Source organism: Leptidea sinapis, chromosome 30, assembly GCF_905404315.1.
Source record: "Leptidea sinapis chromosome 30, ilLepSina1.1, whole genome shotgun sequence".
NCBI classification, from domain to species: domain Eukaryota; kingdom Metazoa; phylum Arthropoda; class Insecta; order Lepidoptera; family Pieridae; genus Leptidea; species Leptidea sinapis.
Genome location: NC_066294.1, coordinates 2,219,345 through 2,238,263, shown reverse-complemented (window position 1 = coordinate 2,238,263; position 18,919 = coordinate 2,219,345). Strand labels below are relative to the sequence as shown.

General features: G+C 34.9%; 1 protein-coding gene across 3 annotated transcripts in view; it reads left to right on the top strand.

Moving 5' to 3' along the window:
- LOC126973862 (potassium voltage-gated channel protein Shaw-like) overlaps positions 1–18,919 on the top strand; it is a 226,884-nt gene that overhangs the window by 82,372 nt on the left and 125,593 nt on the right. For all 3 annotated transcript variants that reach the window (XM_050821212.1, XM_050821213.1, XM_050821214.1), the window contains exon 3: positions 10,409–10,541. In XM_050821212.1, the coding sequence (XP_050677169.1) occupies positions 10,409–10,541 (133 nt within the window). The remainder of the gene's footprint in view (positions 1–10,408; positions 10,542–18,919) is intronic.

Sequence of the window (18,919 nt, the reverse complement as noted above, 5' to 3'; positions counted from 1 at the left end):
GTGTGATTGCCAATTCCGTGGCCATTTGAAGGGCAAAACCAAATTAGCTTCGAAGAAGCTGGGCGTCATCAATAGAGCACGGCAATACTTCATGCCGGCCCACATTCTAGCGCTCTACAAAGCGCAGGTCCGGCTGCACATGGAGTATTGCTGTCATCTCTCGTCTGGCGCACCCCAGTATCAGCTTGATCCATTTGACCGCGTGCAACGGAGAGCAGCTCGAATTGTCGGGGACCCAGTGCTCTGTGAACGGCTGGATCACTTGGCGTTGCGTAGAGACGTCGCTTCATTGTGTGTCTTCTACCGCATTTATCACGGGGAGTGTTACGCTGTTTTAACCTGATTCCTGCCGCCGAAATCCACCTTCGCACGACACGCCACAAGTTAGGATATCATCCCATCTGGATATGTGGCGGTCCTCCACAGTGCAATTTTCAAGGAGCTTTCTTCCTCGTACTACAAAGCTGTGGAATGAGCTTCCTTGTGCGGTGTTTCCGGGACGATACGACAAGGGTACCTTCAAAAAAATCGCGTACACCTTCCTTAAAGGCCGGCATCGCTCTTGTGATTCCTCTGGTGTTGCAAGAGAACGTGGGCGGCGGTGATCACTTAACACCAGGTGACCCGTACGCTCGTTTGTCCTCCTATTCCATAAAAAAAAACGACTGATTTAATAAATAAGGTCCGATGAGATTGTAATGTACAATGTGTGATACGCCACTTGAAAATGTTGAAAATGTATATATATAGGCTTTACGGCGTGGGGATTTTCAATCGACCAAACATGTTCATTGAGTGAGTTAAAACCCCCGTTCTTACATTATTTTCAAGGTAATTATGTAAAGCCCCATTCATATACTTCGTAGCGTAATAAGAACATTGAAATAAATTTGTAATAATAGAAGAAGAATTTGTTAACACTTTTCATGAATTAAATACATATACAATATTAAAGATATAACAGTAATGACGTTTTATATTTATGAAATTATAAGCAGAGAAAATATACCATTTTCATTTCCAATTACCCAAAAAATCATTTAACAAGTATTATCAGAACATACATTAAATAACACACACACACACGTAAACACTCACACGCACACACACTTACCTCTTTTTGATGAGTTTGCTAATTATGTATAATAATGTATTACCTTTCGGAAAGACCAAGCCTCTGCAACTCAGGGTATCCTACCACAGAGGGTAGGGCACAAAACATTCTGTACGATATATTATAATTCTTGAATAAATGATTATTATTATTATACCTACATCAAAAGCACTGTCTACTGACATATGTATAAAGTCAAAAGAAAGTTGTAGTTGAGGAAATATCTCATATATTTTCAACCGCTTCATAAAATATTTTCTTGATAAATATTTCTATCGGTGAAGCGCCGACGAAGAAATTTCACGTTTCGTTACACGCTAATGTCCAAGGAGTATGAAGTTTTTATGAACTATCTTGGAAATAGGTATTTTTACCGGTTTTTCTGTGTATTTTACGATGCAAGCCTAGGGCTATCACTCATTTTTGTAAATGCACATTTACAAAACATATTTCAGCCTACTGAATAGTTGTAATAAGAATTGAGAAGAATAATGCAATTCACATTTAAATAATAAGTAAAAAGTAAAAAATTGCATTTAGTACAAGGAGAGTTTTTGCACTTTTAAAAGAGGACTTGTATGCTTATTTTATTTTTAAAACTTATTTCAATCAAAATATGTCCTGATAATTATGAGTGAAACACTCTTCAAAAAGAAACCCTTACATTTTCAAAAACCTGCACTAAAGTCCCCAATTAAATGGCTTTCATAACTTGAATTTTATGTTTTTTGCTCTAGTATATTTAGATTTTTATTGAAAAATCTATCTAGTCTATCTTCTATCTCTTGAGATATTCCTACATAAAGAAGTCGAGAGGAGGTAAGGCATTGTGGCCCCTCAATATCGGAGAACAGAAAAACCAATCTGGATATTAATCATCTCTGAAACACATGTTTAGTGTTTAAATACACTGAGCTATCACCCCCTTGACTTTCTTAGTATCTCTCTTTTCGCATCGTTCCTTTCACTGACACAAAATGAAAATGACACGAAACGTAATTTTTTAGGGTTCGCATCTACAGTGTAACTTACCAGTGATAACCCTATTGTACATGCAGCGGGCTGTGTCTCATGAGTCGCCATAATTAGAGAGAAGAAATACTGAAACCTTGACAGAGTGTTTATCTTTTTAATAATTAATATTAATTAAAGTAATAAAAAATAAGATGTCGAGTCCCAAAATTTTTATTTTTTATTTATTTTATTTTTTATATTTTTATTAAAATGGGCGAAGTCTTCCGATACGACACAACACAACTAATTTGTAATTGATATATTATTAGTATTAGTAGTTAGATAATATTATCGATGCGTCTCAATAGAGCTACCGGAAGCCCAAGCGCTGGCAGATATTTCAGCCAACGGATCAGCCTAGCTATCTAAAGCGAAAATAGTGCCAGTACTCTTGGTAAACAACCTCGAAGTGATAATTTTTACTCTATGTAATCATAGTAAGTAACATTATTAGTTATAAGTATTTTTTAATGTTGTACATAAATAAAATAAAAAAAAAACATTCGTTCTACGTAAATATGAAATAGTTTGACAACCCTAGCAGTTACAATTATGTTTATATGTCTTGAGACAAGATCAGTGGAGTGTTAAACTGTGTTGAGCTGACCTTATTGCTTGAAAGCCGATTAGGGATGATTCTGTGAGTATAATAGTATCTCATGCTGTCTGGTATATGTTATCGTGTAATATCGAATCTGCATAGTGCACTCCTCAACTAAGCTCTCTTAGATACCAGAAGAAATATAAATAGGATATATGCATTAAATTATCTGTTAATACGGCTTTACTCACGTTTTTGTCGGTGTCGGTACCGACTAGTTTCGGACCATTCGGAGGTCCTTCATCAGGGTGAGTGTGGTGGGTTCGCGATAACGTCCCACCTCTTACTGCGGACATGAGCTCGGAGAGGTGACTCACGAAAGTTTTAATAATATAATTGCTAACCGATACTTCAGGATATATGCATTATTTAAAAAAATCTTAAATTTGATTATTTACATCCTCAAAGTTATAAAACACATCAAATTATTGATAAAAACATTCTTATTAAAATAAAAAATAAATATTCTTTTCGGCCAATATATTTCGGCTATTCAATCGCGCCATTTTCGGGGTTCAGTGTGTATATTATCAACAATCTATATTGTACTAATAAATTTATTGCCTATCACAAAATTACCTTACAGGTTTCATTCTTTTAAATACCGAAGAAATAAAATCTGGCTTTGAAAAATTAAAAACGCGTTATAAAATAGCATCACAAACGCGTCTATTTATAGATTATTATCTGATTGCGCTTTAACAAATCCACTTTCAGTTATTGCAAATAATAATTATACAGATCATTGAATAATAAAAAAAAACAACATAAAATTTAATATATCGCTAACCACTGAAAATAATGTCTAGGAACCATACCTTTTGTTAATCTATACTTTGACGTCACACTGTGTGGTATTGTGTTTCGATGTTATATATTTTGCGCGTATTTCATGCACTTTTATTTATTTAATATATATATTATTCAGCAAAAATTTGACAAGAATAAATGTATTTAAAATAAAGTCAATAATAAAAAATAAACAACTTTTCAACTAAATATAAGTTACATGCATACAACCTATTTAGGTGTATATTAAGTGTATGGTGCAGTCTGCTTGGTGTCGGAGCAGGGATCGGCTTGAAGTTAATACGTAACAAACGGTCATGTAGGTAAGGGTTAGTTACTTGGACTGATTGAAACGAATCAAAGATACTTGGGCGACGACTGTATTACAGCATCAAAATCGATCGGGTCATATACAGCGTCACTCTACAATGGTGTCAATAAATGAACATCCGGCAGAACTACTTAACCTTAATCTTTAAAAAAGTCTAAAAAATAAAGTAATAGTTGAAATTTTAAATAAAACATTTTATTTATTTAAAATAATTCAATAAAAAAATTCAATCACCTACTACGGCTACGGTGCAGCGTAGGACAAGTAGGTGTCAATGTTTTTTATTCTTATGAAAATAAGAGACGAGACGAGCAGGACGTTCAGCTGATGGTAATTGATATGCCCTGCCCATTACGAGTACAATTATAGTTCACTTTTTGCTTAAACGCTTCAAACATATCTGTTGGCTAGGAATTAGATCAGCTTCTAGGAAGTACCGACTTACGTAGTAGCTACGGATCCTCCAATGCAGTGCCGCTCAGGATTCTTGAAAAACCTAAAAATTCAGAGCAGCACTACAATTGCGCTCGTCTCCTTGAGACATAAGATGTTGAGTCTCATTTGCCCAGTAATTTCACTAGCTACGGCGTCCTTCAGACTGAAACACAGTGATGCTTACACAGTACTGCTTCACGGCAGATATAGGCGCCGTTGTGATACTCATAATCTAGCCGGTATCATGAGGGAAGGAGCTTCTATATATTATTAAATTAAATAGAAAAACGCTGTGTTTTAAAAACTGAGCTCGAAAACATTACAAGGAGGAAGTGCTGTTCAATTTAAAACACTGGCTTAAAAAAGTGTCATGGCTGACAATCCCCGTTCTTGTCGGACTTATGGTAGAGCGCGGTAATCCCCTTTCACTCTATGCAATCTTTAGCTAACAACCCTCGGTTGCGACCATTTTTACACAGACAGATTTGATTTAATTTGATTCATATACAAGAAATATAACGACCACTACGCAGCCAAATGCGAACATTTTAAGTTGTCTAGATACATTTCTATATAGTACGTATAATTTTTTTTATTTACTAGCCAGCCAAATTTTGCAGAAGGCCGTTAGGTCAGTAAAGTCCTTGAATGGCGACCACGTACCGGAGGACGCAGTGTTGGTAGGCCCCCCACAAGATGGACCGACGATCTGGTCAAGATCGCCCGAATACGTTTGATAGCAGGACAGCGCAGGATCGATCGTCATGGAAATCTTTGCGGGAGGCCTTTGTCCAGCTGTTGACGTCTTCCGGTTGGTGATGATGATGAAGCAAAAAATTTAATTGTAATAGACTAAATCTTGAAGGTACGAGTTTATAATATTTGATGAGCCCTTTCGCTAATTACTGACATAGAAACGAGCATTGCATTATCTAACGTTTTTACCCAATAATATATATTTTTTTATTTTGCAAAATAATTTGACGATCGTCGGACTCACTTGATAGCAGGTGATCATCATTTAGTTATTTATTCAGCGGTTGTATACAGTATTTAAGTTTTTTAGTTATTTTATTTGTGATTAAAACCAGCCAATAATTTTATGTTGTGGTCGTAATATCACCGTGACCACTCAGTTGATTGACTAAATTGTTTGCTCTGTGAATCAATAATATAAACGTATACAGTAGGTGTTACTAGCAATAACTTATCGAATGCTATATTTAAATCATCATATTTCAATTTTATATGATTCACCGTTTAAATTAATAAGCGTAACTTAATTGCCGGACTAAGTACATATCTAAGCTAGTCTCCCTTGAGGCAATTTCACTTAATTAAGACTGATTTAACATTAAGCCAAAGCGACAGACAGCCTTGCTAATAAGTTGGATATCTTCTTGATTATTCATTTAAATTTCTTCATTGACAATATAAACGTACGAAAATTTATACGTCTACTTTTATTGATATCCTTGTTCTTTACAATTACTATTTTTTCCACTTGGGAACATAATATTATAGTTATTATAATGTTGTCCCACTTGCATTACAATCTAGCCTTAACTTAGACTAATAAGTAATTCTGCTTTAACTTAAACTGCTAGATAGATTAAACAAAGAATTTATAACCTAGGTCCTAAGGAATCATTGAGAGCAAAATTCAAAGAAATTAACATCTTGACTGTTGCTTCTCAATATATTCTTGATAATGTAATGTATGTTCAAAGGCACATAAGTGAATTTGCCTGAAACTGTCATAAACATAATGGTAACACCAGGACCAGACATAAGCTTATAATGCCTACTACTCGACTAAGTAGAGTTAACAAGTCTTTTGTGGGGCGATGTATATGCTTTTACAACAGGATCCCAGAGAATGTTCAAAACAAAAGTATTACGTTATTCAAAAGAATTGTTAAAAAACGTTTGTGTGGTAAAGGTTACTATGACATAAATGACTTTCTTAATGATTCCACAGAATGGGAATGGAGCGACCGCCCTCTGGCTATTAAATAATAAGTTTAATTGTACAATGTTACTTTGTAAATGTTACTTTAATTGTAAAACATATTTTTGATGAAAAAAAAAAGCCCGCTGAGTTTGTTGCGCCCATTCAGGCCTGAAGCATTCATTTTGGAATGGGTGGTAGTTTTTTGACTTTCAATAAGTGATTCCACATCCTATTTTGAATAAAAATATTTGAATTTGAATTTGAATGGGTCCATTAACCGATTTCATAATGTCTCTATTAATTCTATCACTTTATCATGTGTCTGTTATAATATCACTATTTTATATTGTATTAAACTAATTCACTAGCACTACACTAACTCAAATGGTTTTGTTCGTTTAAGTATTCTTACTATATTAGTGTTGTCAAGGAGCTGGATTGCCTAAACGTTCACGTGATGGTGAAAGTCAAAGTCAAAGTCAAATTTGAAGAGCTTCAGTGTATTATCTCATTGATAATGACCAAACCACTGGTTATATAATAATTACACTCCTTTTGGTTTTCACCATCAGCTTGGTTTTTATTATTTATTGTCATAACGACTGGGACTAATTTCTCAATATTGGTTCGTTTAGAATTCTCTTTGATGTCATTTCTAATATACTAGACACTAATACCGCTACGAAAACAAATTGCGCTCTGAGAGAGAAGAAGTGGCGCAAGAAACTCTCTCAGCATTCTTTTTTTGCGCTCTTTTTAATAAAACATACAATACTGTATTGTAATTGCAATTGCTATAAAATAATCATAATCTAGTCACAGGCTGTCCGATCACTTAGTTATTCAGTTGTGGAGTATAGGATTTATGACGGAGACATTTTTTAATAAAATAGTTAAATGTATTTATAGATAATGCCTAAACAGTGTCTGGGACTTTATTATAAAAGTGGATACATTAACCCTTAAAGCTATTATGTACCTTATAAAGACTCCTAGGATGAGATACAAGCAATCCCTTACTTCCGGTGTTACACTATTCAAGAAACCCAAAAAAAAGTCATGGAAGCGCGATAGACCAAATTTTTGAGGGTTGAGGGGGATTATAATTGTCAAACAATTATAGCAGGGCTATTTTATAAAAAAAAGGAGGAGGTTCTCAATTCGTCAGTATGTTTTTTTTATGTTTGTAACCTCAAAACTTTTGACTGGGTGAAACGAATTTTATAATTCTTCTTTTATTTGAATGCTGGTGCTTCGCGTGTGGTCCAATTGTTATTTGGTATTTTTATACAATCTAATTAATTAATCAGATAATAAATACATAATAAATTATTATTATTAATAATCTAATTCTAGTTACAATTATTGTCATTTTTGTAATCGGTATCCTTCCGCCGCGTCTCGCTCTCGCCTCTCGCCTCCTCCCAACTCAAGCACATCTCGCCTATGACTATGTATGTAGTTAGAAACCTATCATGGATGACACCGACTCCAAAAATTACAATAATCGTAACTAGAATTACATTAATTAATTAGATTGTATAAAAATACGCAATTATTTTTATACTTTTTAGTGCACATCATATCTATTGTTTTGAAACAGTATTTTTGAAGTCGGTTGCTTTTTTGTTAATTTTTTTTTTATTTTATGATTTGAATGAATTTGAAGTAACACTAACTAACGATGACAGATGACTTAAGTATCCGGATACCATAAAAAAGATTCGGCCGAGTATCCTTACTTTGCTCCTAAGAATTGAAGAGTTCCGTAACTTTGTCATGGATTCCGTAATCAGAACTTAACCAAACTCTTACCAAACTATCTTTGAAGTATAATATCCTTTCCAATAAAAAAGGAATCATCGAAATTGGTTGGCGCGATATTGAGTTATTCGTAAATTTATCATCCACTTCGCTATACGTATGTATAGCAAATCTAAGGCTTTTTATTGTTTTATGGACCACACGGGAAGCACCTGCTTTTAAATAAAAAAAAAGAATTATCAAATTCGGTTCACGCAGTCAAAAGTTTTGAGGTAACAAACATAAAAAAAACATACTGATGAATTGAGAACCTCCTCCTTTTTTGAAGTCGGTTGAAAATAAAGGATGAAACGAACAGAACGTTGAACTGATGGTAGTTGATACGCCCTGCTCATTACAATGCAGTGCCCTCAGGATTCTTGATATACCCAAAAATCCTGAGCGGCACTAGAAATGCGCTCGTCACGTAGAGACATAAGATGTTGACTCTCATTCCCACATTTTCTATAAAATTTCATATGATTGGCAATAATATTACCATATTTCAATTGATAACCAGTTTCCAGGTTAGAAAATAAAAGTTTATTTTCTTCTTAGAATATTTATGGCAAGACTAGACAATTTATATACTTGACTGACAGCTTTACATGTTTGATTGATATAAGATACTTGTAACGTTTCTACAGCATGCTAATAATAGGCAATAAATCTCATTCTATTTTGGTAGAATGATAGAGTGATACTCTAAATCACGTTAATAGCCTTATTTTTAAAATAAAAAGCGCTTGTATCCCTAATTCTAACTCTTGAGATATAGCAGGACTAGCTTCATCCCGTGGTTTTCCTCCGTACACAATGAAGTCGTCGAGTGCTTTGACATTCTCATTCATTCAATGTTTATCACTGACCTCTACTATATACCACTTGAATGGCGGCTGTCAAATTGCTTTTGTGCTTGTTTGATATTCGTCATCTTGGCGCTGTTAGCCATGTAGCGAGAGTCTGCGGTACTAAAACTAGTGAAGACAACCTCAGCAAACATCGATAGATGATGGGAAACTATTTACAAAAAAAAGGGAACTTTATAACGTTGATCCTTGAAGTATAAATAACACGGAAAACGAACGAAATTAATTCAAAATGCAAAAATGCTGTCAGAGTATTGTACGTTCCTTCGCAGCCATTTGTATGATACGTCAAAATTAGTTCTCTACGCTCGCGAGTGGCGCTTCAAATAGGAACAAAAAATTTGATCTCAAACAATAAGGAACAGTCTGTCCAGTGGTATTTATACAGGTCAGTGATGTTTATATATAAATCGCCAGCTGTTATCGCGATGACATATCGACACCACTGAAATCCTCAAAATATAATTCAATTCAGCGTGTTTTAAAATTGATATGTTGACCTTGTGGTGAAAGATTATTGATTGAATTTTAGTTCTATTGTCATTTAACAGTATCTCAATACAGACGAAGGCATATTTTAAGCAAAACCTAGCATTAAAATGGGTGAAATCAAGGTCTGACGTCTCCACAGGTACGTAGTACAAAATATTATTAACTTAATGTGCGTATTGATATTTCATTATGAAATATATTCAGCTTAGTATTAAGAATAATTGTACAAAATTAAGTCTTTAACCATGATACCGCCAGCGCATTTCAACCAATTCAGCAGCACTTCTTTTCAGACTTATTCCACTAAAATATTTGAGTTGAGACGTGCTTCCATTTAATGCCCGTATCACAAACTAAAAGAATTAATCAGTGGATCTAGAAATAAGCACGTTCAAACAAACAAACAAACAAAAACTTCATTGACTATTCATTCAAATAATATAAATAATAATCTGCGAGATCGAATCAGAAATTAGGAGAACCAAAATCACTGACATAGCCCAGATGGTTGCGAAACTTTAGTGGCAATGGGCAGGGCACATAGTTCGACGGACAGATGGCCGGTGGGGCAGTACAGTCCTCGAATGGCGACCACGGACCGGAAGACGCAGTGTTGGTAGACGCCCCATAAGATGGACCGACGATCTGGTCAAGATCGCCGGAATACGTTGGACGAGGGCAACACAGGACCGATCGTCATGGAAATCTTTGGGGGACGCCATTGTCCAGCAGTGGACGTATTCCGGCTGATGATGATGATGATGATATAATAATTTTAATATTTATGTAATATTTTGCTAATAGTGATAGTTTTTATTTCGTGCCATCATATTAAATTATTATATATATATATATATTGGTTATAAGTATTGTTTTGTTTTGAATAATATAAATTTTCTATAGTAAGAAAAAATCACAATATCTATTACAACTCATTTTTATCCGAAAACTTCACAAAATTGTTGTTCTAGTATAAATATGGCTGCAAAAAAAATATTGCTTTCAGAACTGGGAAACTTCACTATCCCACCAATGTGTGCGGACCATTATTCGAAGAGGAGCTGGAGTTCTGGGGCCTGGACTCTAACCAGGTTGAGCCTTGCTGCTGGTCTACCTACAGCATCCACAGAGATACACAGGTAATGTATCTTCTTTACTAAAACGACCACCTCAGTAAAATATTTAATTTTATTTGAATAATTTGTTACTTTTAAAGCTATAACCACTTCTGGGATTAATTATACAAATTAAATTTCTAACCAAAATCTATGAACGAAGCGGGGCTCGAACCCGTCACAACAGAAAGTCGAACATCATATACAAAGTTTACGACCCATGCGTACTCGAACGGTGGGCTTCTTTGAAAATAGCGCTCGGACGGAACCCGAGAAGTCAAGGGTTCAAGTCATGCATCATTCATAAATTTTGCTAACTTTAATTTGTATAGTTTTGTTTCTTCCAGTCTGTTCTTAATTTTAATGTAGTTATGACATTTCAAATATCTTATTTCGCACTTTTGTCCCACTAATGTTATTCTAATTGAACCCTTTTCAAAAAGAGAATATTATATTACCACGATTTCTATCAATGCCTCACCGGAGTTTCGGAGATTACCACAATTTACATAAGACCTAGATTTGCAATTAGAGACTCCATTCCCTCGTGCTATGATTCAATTTTCTGCTTGATCTAATTTCTGGATGGTTTGCCAAGTCTGATATAGTAGAAATATGATAATTATATTATTTTGTTTAGTTTAGTTCAACCGTGGGATAGATGAAGATTTCCTTTTAAATCATTTAAGTCTCTGGAATGTTGCTTCTCAATATATTCATGATAATGTAATGTATGTTCATAGGCACATAAGTGAATTTGCTAGAAACTGTCATAACCATAATGTTAACACCAGGAACAGACATAAGCTTTTAATGCCTACTACTCGGCTAAGTCGAGTAAGTAAATCTTTTGTGGGGCGATGTATATGCTTTTATAACAAACAACAAAGGAATTGTTAAAAAACTTTTGTGTGGTAAAGGTTACTATAACATAAATGACATATATAATGACATAACTTAAGTTAAATTGTACAATTTTATTTTTGTAAACATATATTTTGATGAAAAAAAAGCCCGCTGAGTTTGTTGCGCCCATTCTTCTCAGGCCTGAGGCATTCATTTTGGAATGGGTGGTAGTTTTTTTGACTTTCAATAAGTGACGTCACATCCTATTTTGAATATGAATTTGAATGGGTAATTATTCTCTTGATGTAGTGACGATTTTTATTGAATAAAATTCAATAAACCATATCGCAGATGTTGTATTTAAAGAGATTTCAGTTGATTACGAAAATTCTGAACTTTCAGCTTCTTTCCCTTCAATTTGATGAAATGTACGGTCTATTTTGTAAGGAGTTCACGAACTTTTGATAAATCTCTCATTGATTGAACCCTCAATTACCACCGAGTATTATTCCAAAATTAGGCGAAAATGTTTTCTAAAACTAATTACTATTGAGATCCAGTAATTTCTGTATTGATTATGTTTAAATATTTTAAAATAAAAAGTATATATTTACCAGTAGGAGGATCCTTTGTACAGGCTAGATTATGGGTACCACAGCGATGCCTTTTTCTGCCGTGAAGCAGTAATGTGTTAGAATTATTAAAGTTGAAACTTTTATTACATCGTCTCAAACTTTTTCGTCTGTCTGTGTGTTGCATGTCGCGTGACGGTCGGGCGGCGCCTATAGTTCGCATATTGGATGCAATTGCGTTCGGGTGGAAGAGTAGGTTCGAACCGCGCACACTTGATAAAGGTTTTTTTTTATGAAAATGTAAAGCACAAAATATTAATTTGTTTTTCTGTATACTGATATTACAACCTATGTTATTTTGTGGAAAAAATGTTTCACTTGCATCGTGGTTTCAAAAAACCACACAATTGCTTGTTGTGTTTCTGTCTCAAGGGTCTAATTATTGAGCAAATTAGACTTAACATCTTATGTCTCAAGTTTACGAGCGCAATTGTAGTACCACTCAGAATTTTTGAGTTTTTCAAGAATCCTGAGTGGCGCAGCTTATGGTAATTGATACGCCCTGACCATGTAATGGGTCATTAGCTGAACGTCTTGCTCGTCTCACCCCTTAATTATATGAAAAAATGTGTAAAAGCAATCTAAATACACACAGATTCATGCTCGAATGACTGACAATGCAAATAAATATAAAGTGTAATTTCCCTACCCTCATATTGTAGCAAGAAATCTTAGCAGTTATCATACAAACAGTCTCGTATTAAATCTTCTTATGTTAATTCGTGAACTCATTGTTTTATGGCCCTACAATGTTTATTACTCCCATGCATTTGCAATTTTCGCTGTGCTCAACGATATTTTTATATTTGATTGCCGAATATATTCAAGAGGCGATCGAGTACACACGTGTAAAATTTTGAATAAATATGTAGGATGGGGCTTCGGAGCTTCCCTGCGAGATCATATCAGAAACGATGAGATCTGTAGGAGAACCAAAGTTACCTACATAGCCCAAAAGAAAATTGCGAAGTGGCAGTGGGCAGGGCACATAGTTCGACGGACAGATGACCGTTGGGCAGTAATGTCCTCGAATGGCGACCACGTACCGGAAGAGTTGGTAGGCGGCCCACAAGATCGACCGACGATCTGGTTAAGATCGCCGGAATACGTTTGATGAGGACAGCGCAGAACCGACCGATTTGCCTTTGTCCAGCAGTGGACGTCTTCCGGCTGATGATGATGTTGATGATGATGTGGGATGGTACGATAAAGTATAAGAACTATGTTATTTACTAAGATTATGATGTCTAAGGAAGGTGATGGATTACCCACAATATTAAAGTAAGTATATGTATATATTATTTTATCAAAGGTCCATGGCAAAACAGTTCAACAGATCGTTTATAGTAATAGAAGTAATGTCTATGCATTTGCCTCTTTGTAATTTAGCTCTATGTAACTAAAACTTATTACTAGTTCAACGCTATTCAAAAACATTTATTAAAATATATGTAAAAAAATACTCCAAGCTCTTTAAAATAGTTTGTCATGAAGCGAAAACACGTTTCATTGCAGATAAAATTAAAAACAGTAATAATAAAGTAAAAGCGACTTGGAGTGTAATTAATAATGAAACTGGTAGATCGAATTGCCGTAACACCTCTATCTGTTTAAATATTAATAATCGCGTTATAAATTCGGAAATAGAAATTGCAAATGAATTTGATAAATACTTCTCCGAAATCCCGATTGTCACGACCAAATACCTCAACTCTTCGCCAAAAGCAGCATATGATATGCTTAAATTACACGTACCAGTATCTTCTACTGACTTGAAATTTAAGTATGTTACAGGTAGCGATATAATAAAAATCTTCAAATTAATTAACCTAAAAAATACAAAAGACCTATGGGGCCATTCGACTAATATTGTTAAATACATACTTGACATTATAGCACCTGAATTAGCAATAATATTTAATGTATGCATAGATGAGGGTGTGTTCCCTGACCTCATGAAATACAGCAAAGTTATACCTTTGTTTAAATCGGGCAGTTCTTTTGACCCTGCTAATTTCAGACCTATTTCAGTGCTGCCTGTTTTTAGTAAAATTTTTGAAAAACTTTTGCTTCAACAGCTACAAATGCATTTTTGTAAATTAATGAACAAAAATCAGTTTGGTTTCACTAGGGGTTTATCAACAATTAATGCGGGTACTAGACTCATTGAGCACATCTTTGACGCCTGGGAAGAGTCACAGGATGCATTGGGCATTTTTTGTGATTTGTCAAAAGCATTTGACTGCGTCCACCATGAAACTTTACTCCTAAAACTAAAGCATTATGGAGTGAAAAATAGAGCCCTATATCTGTTAAAATCATATTTAAGCGAAAGAGTTCAGATAGTCGATGTAAATGGCAAACGGTCTTCGGGTAAACCTGTGCGAATAGGTGTTCCACAGGGTTCTATTCTCGGTCCTTTCTTGTTTCTTATATATATTAACGATCTACCGTTTGTGGTAGATGATAGCCATGAGATTGTATTGTTTGCTGATGATACTTCACTTATTTTTAAAGTGAAGCGACGTGCGGATATTGATGACGAGGTAAGCAATGCACTCTCAAAGATAGTGCGTTGGTTTGAGACGAATAATCTGCACTTAAACAGTAAAAAAACAAAGTGTTTACGGTTCATTACACCAAACACAGCGGAGGTACAAACCAACGTACTTATAAATGACCAGAGATTGGAACTTGTGGACACTACGGTCTTCCTGGGTATCACGTTAGATAAAAAGCTTCAGTGGGGTCCACATATTACCCATCTAGCAGAAAGACTCAGCTCTGCGGCATATGCAGTTAGAAAGATTAGAGAGTACACGAATGTTGCGACCGCTAGATTAGTGTACTTTAGTTATTTTCACAGCATCATGACGTACGGTATATTACTATGGGGTCATGCTGCTGACATTGATATAGTGTTTGCTCTGCAAAAGAGAGCTGTTCGTGCTATATATCAGCTTGGTTATAGACAGTCTCTCAAAGAAAAATTTAAAGAAATAAATATTATGACGGTTTATTGTCAGTACATTTATGAAAATTTAATATATGTTCACAAAAATCGTCACCTTTTTGCTCTTAATAGTGATTTTCATTATTATAACACTAGAAATAAGGGATTGCTTGTAACTAATTCTAGTAGGCTTCATAAGATACATAATAGCTTTAAGGGTAAATGTATACACTTCTACAATAAAGTCCCAGCCACTGTTCAGGCATTATCTATAAATAAATTTAAATGTTTTATAAAAAAATGGCTCTGTCGTAAATCCTATTACTCCACTGCTGAATATCTAAATGATCGGACAGCCTGGGACTAGATTGTGATTATTTTATAGCAACTGTACAATATTGTATATTTTTATTGAAAAGAGCGCAAAAAAAGAATGCTGGGAGAGTTTCTTGCGCCGCTTCTTCTCTCTCAGAGCGCCATTTGTTTCCGAAGCGGTAGTAGTATCTAGTAGTATAAGAAATGACATCAAAAAGAATTCTAAAGGAATCAATTTTGAGAAAATAAATGCCTTTTATGCCTTTTATGCCTTTTTAGGAGAAAGATATTATGAAAAAGAATAATAGTGTATGTATATTCTAGAGTTTTAAGTAAAATTTCTAGTGTGTGTGGTGTCGCACCAGAACAGCACCACCCCATCTCCTCCCGAGGATGTCGTAAGAGGCGGCTAAGGGATACAAACAAAGGAAGATGGGCAACAGCATCTTCCGTTAAGAGCACATCATCTACTGCGATCGCTAACCCGCCTGCCAAGCGTGGCGATAATGGCAAAAACTCCCAAACTTGACAGACACTAATGCCCCGGCCCGCAGTTCCCCGGCGGCCCCGCTCGTGGTGACCACGGTAGCAGCCACATATGCGACGTGGCAGGGGTGCTAAGAATCCCCGGGTTTGGCAAAGCTACCATAAACGAAGACTATTGGCCTTGGCGAAATACATTGCCAAGACACTGCGGACCGACGAGAAGTTGGACGAACTAGAGAAATCGGAACAGATTACGATGGGATGTCGTGGGGTTACTCGATAATCCTATATAATTTCTCCTCGTTCACAAGTCTCTCGTCAACAACGTAACTGAGTTAGGGAGCGTGTTGACTAGGGTAGCGTACATAATACTCAAAATATATTGAAAGAAATATATTGAATGAAATCAGACTTATAACCTTATGCGTTCTTAATAATATTAGTATGAAATAAAAGTAATCCTACATGACACATACGTGCGTAAAGTCTTGGAAATATTGGCAGTAACTTTGAGATTTAGGCTAGACGTATCTCTTGTATTAGTTGGATATTGAATCTTCCAATATTGACAACACAACACACAGAATACGTACGGTTTTGCGATACTAATAATAACAAAAACAAAACAATCGCTACTGTCACACAAAAAAACCATTTCACTGTATATAATAGAAATTATAAAGAAATTCAAAATAAGCTTAGTGGCTTTTATTTAAAAGCTATTTTTGTCAAATACTTTGTGTACCATGGATTATTAAAATTGTTTTTATCATTTTTGTTATTGTACGACTATAGGTACAGGTATTTTAAAATTTCAGTCTAAGCTTCGAATATCTATAAAGTTGACAAGTAATTCAAACCAAATAATATTTTATTTTTATGATAAGCAGGGAGAGACCTACAAACGTTACAAACCCAAAAGAACAAGGGAAAGAAGATTTTTAGACTTATAGCTTTCATAATTTTTAAATAGTATTATGTACTTTTGTGTATTTCAATTCTGCGCACTATTTTGTGCTCTCGATATAGACCTTATTCGGATTCATAGATCACAATTTTTTAACTAAAAATTCGTATCATTCCGTAAACATTCTTTTCGAACTTGTTATAAAGGTTTGTAAAATGTATCCTCAGTCAAAAGGACTCGAGGTTAAATAATGATGATTACCGCAAGTCATAACGCCGCGCCGCCGTGTGTCTGGGGAAGCCATAATTTCCTAGTCAACCGTAACACAGCGTTGTATTTCACGAGAACATCTGTTTGTGTAATGTGTAAGCATTTTTCATGACGAATTTTTATTGTTTGCTCATAAGCTAAGTGCAAAATGTACGTATGAAGGAATTTTAATTAATAAATAAAATTCCTTACATATATGTTAATTATTGTATATCCAAGCATTGATATTATAATTTACCGGTTGATTGTCAATCGACTTAATTTCTTCTTCGAATATGTCATCCGATCATGAAATCTATTGTTCGATATATTCGAGAGTTCTGTTCAGAGAGACAAAAGCTTCTTACGCACGGGTGCAAATGGCCGCGGCAGCCAGCACACGATGCGGACATCTAATGAATTCTGGGATATGAATGCACAGCACAGCACGCACTGACCGCTGAGTGTGTTGGCTCTCTAAATAAAAGCTTGTAAAAGAGCTGAAACACGAAAAGTCAGACAGCGAAATTCCTATAATGATTCCTTTTAACGTCCTCTGTACGTTCCTTTAAAATCACACTTTTTACAAAGTGATACACTATTATGCCTTTAAAAACAATTTAGAAATATTTGGACAAAAGAGTTTTGAGAGAACAAACGACCGTACGGGTATTAAGTGATCACCGCCGCCCACGTTCTCCTGCAACATCAGAGGAATCACAGGGGCTTTTCCGGCCTTTAAGTGTTTATTAATAAATAAATTACTTTTAAAATACTACTATTTGATCCACTTAAATCCAACGAGCAGACAACTATACTCACATTATATTAATGAACAATTTTCGGCTCGGATACTCGCAACTGACTTGGAATTACCCAAAGTAAGGGTAAAGATTTGCTTTATTGTTGGTTGGGGATTTATATACCTGTTGAAGTGATTGATGGCTAAATATTGTAAGTGATCGAAAGAATTATATGAATTTTTTAATGAACGAGGAGGACAAATGAGCAGACGTGTCACCTGATGTTAAGTGATCACCACCGCAAACATTCTGTTGCAACACGAGAGAAATTACTCGAGCTTTGCCGGCCCTTAAGGCTATCCCGAGACATCGTCAAAATAGCACATAGCTGCGACCATTTCTTGACGGTTTATATAAAACTTATATTTCTGCAAAAATAGTTATTTGTTCAACAAGAGAGCAAGTTATTTTTTGCTGCGAATGCTGACTTTAAATCACGAATTGGCGAAGTAGTCTAGAATTGAATCACGAGCGTAGCAAATGATTTTAATATAGACTACTGAGGTAGTGATTTAAAGGCACGAGACAAAAAAAAATTGCTCTCATGTGAAACATACAACTTTTCACCTCGGCTTACGAGAAAAGTGTTATAGGTTATATGCGAGAGAAACAATTAAGATAATGTTTAACAATGTTTATTATAAATATCATTACTAGTATTTATATTAAATATTGTCTTTAAAAAGGCAATAGCAAAATTTATAAATCTCAATTTCGATAAGATAAAATCACTTTGCTTCACGCTCGCAGCAAATAGCGTTTTTGCTGCGAGTTTTCACGTAGCAATAATATTATGTCTACTGAATGTGAGAATACAATTCATTTATTTTTTACAGTCAGAACGAAAAAAAATCACCAAAATACCTCTAACTTTGACAGTTGGAGCCATCCTAATCATTCAATCTTAAATTGTACCGAAATTTATTAATTGTACACCAAATTAACCTGACAAATTTTTGTTAGTTTTGTAAAGAAAACTGTATTATTTATTTATTTATTAAGAAAACTTACAGCTATTTATAACTATGTTGACATCTAGTTGTGTAACTAAAAGCCATTAACTAGTTTTCACATATATGATTCTAAATTGTTTTAAAAATTACTAGAGAAAATTATGTATGTATTTATTACAATAAAAAAGCTTCTAATTCCAAATTAAAAGTATGGCCATCTTGTGCTAGAGAGGTAACCTAGCTCTGCTCGATTCCTCA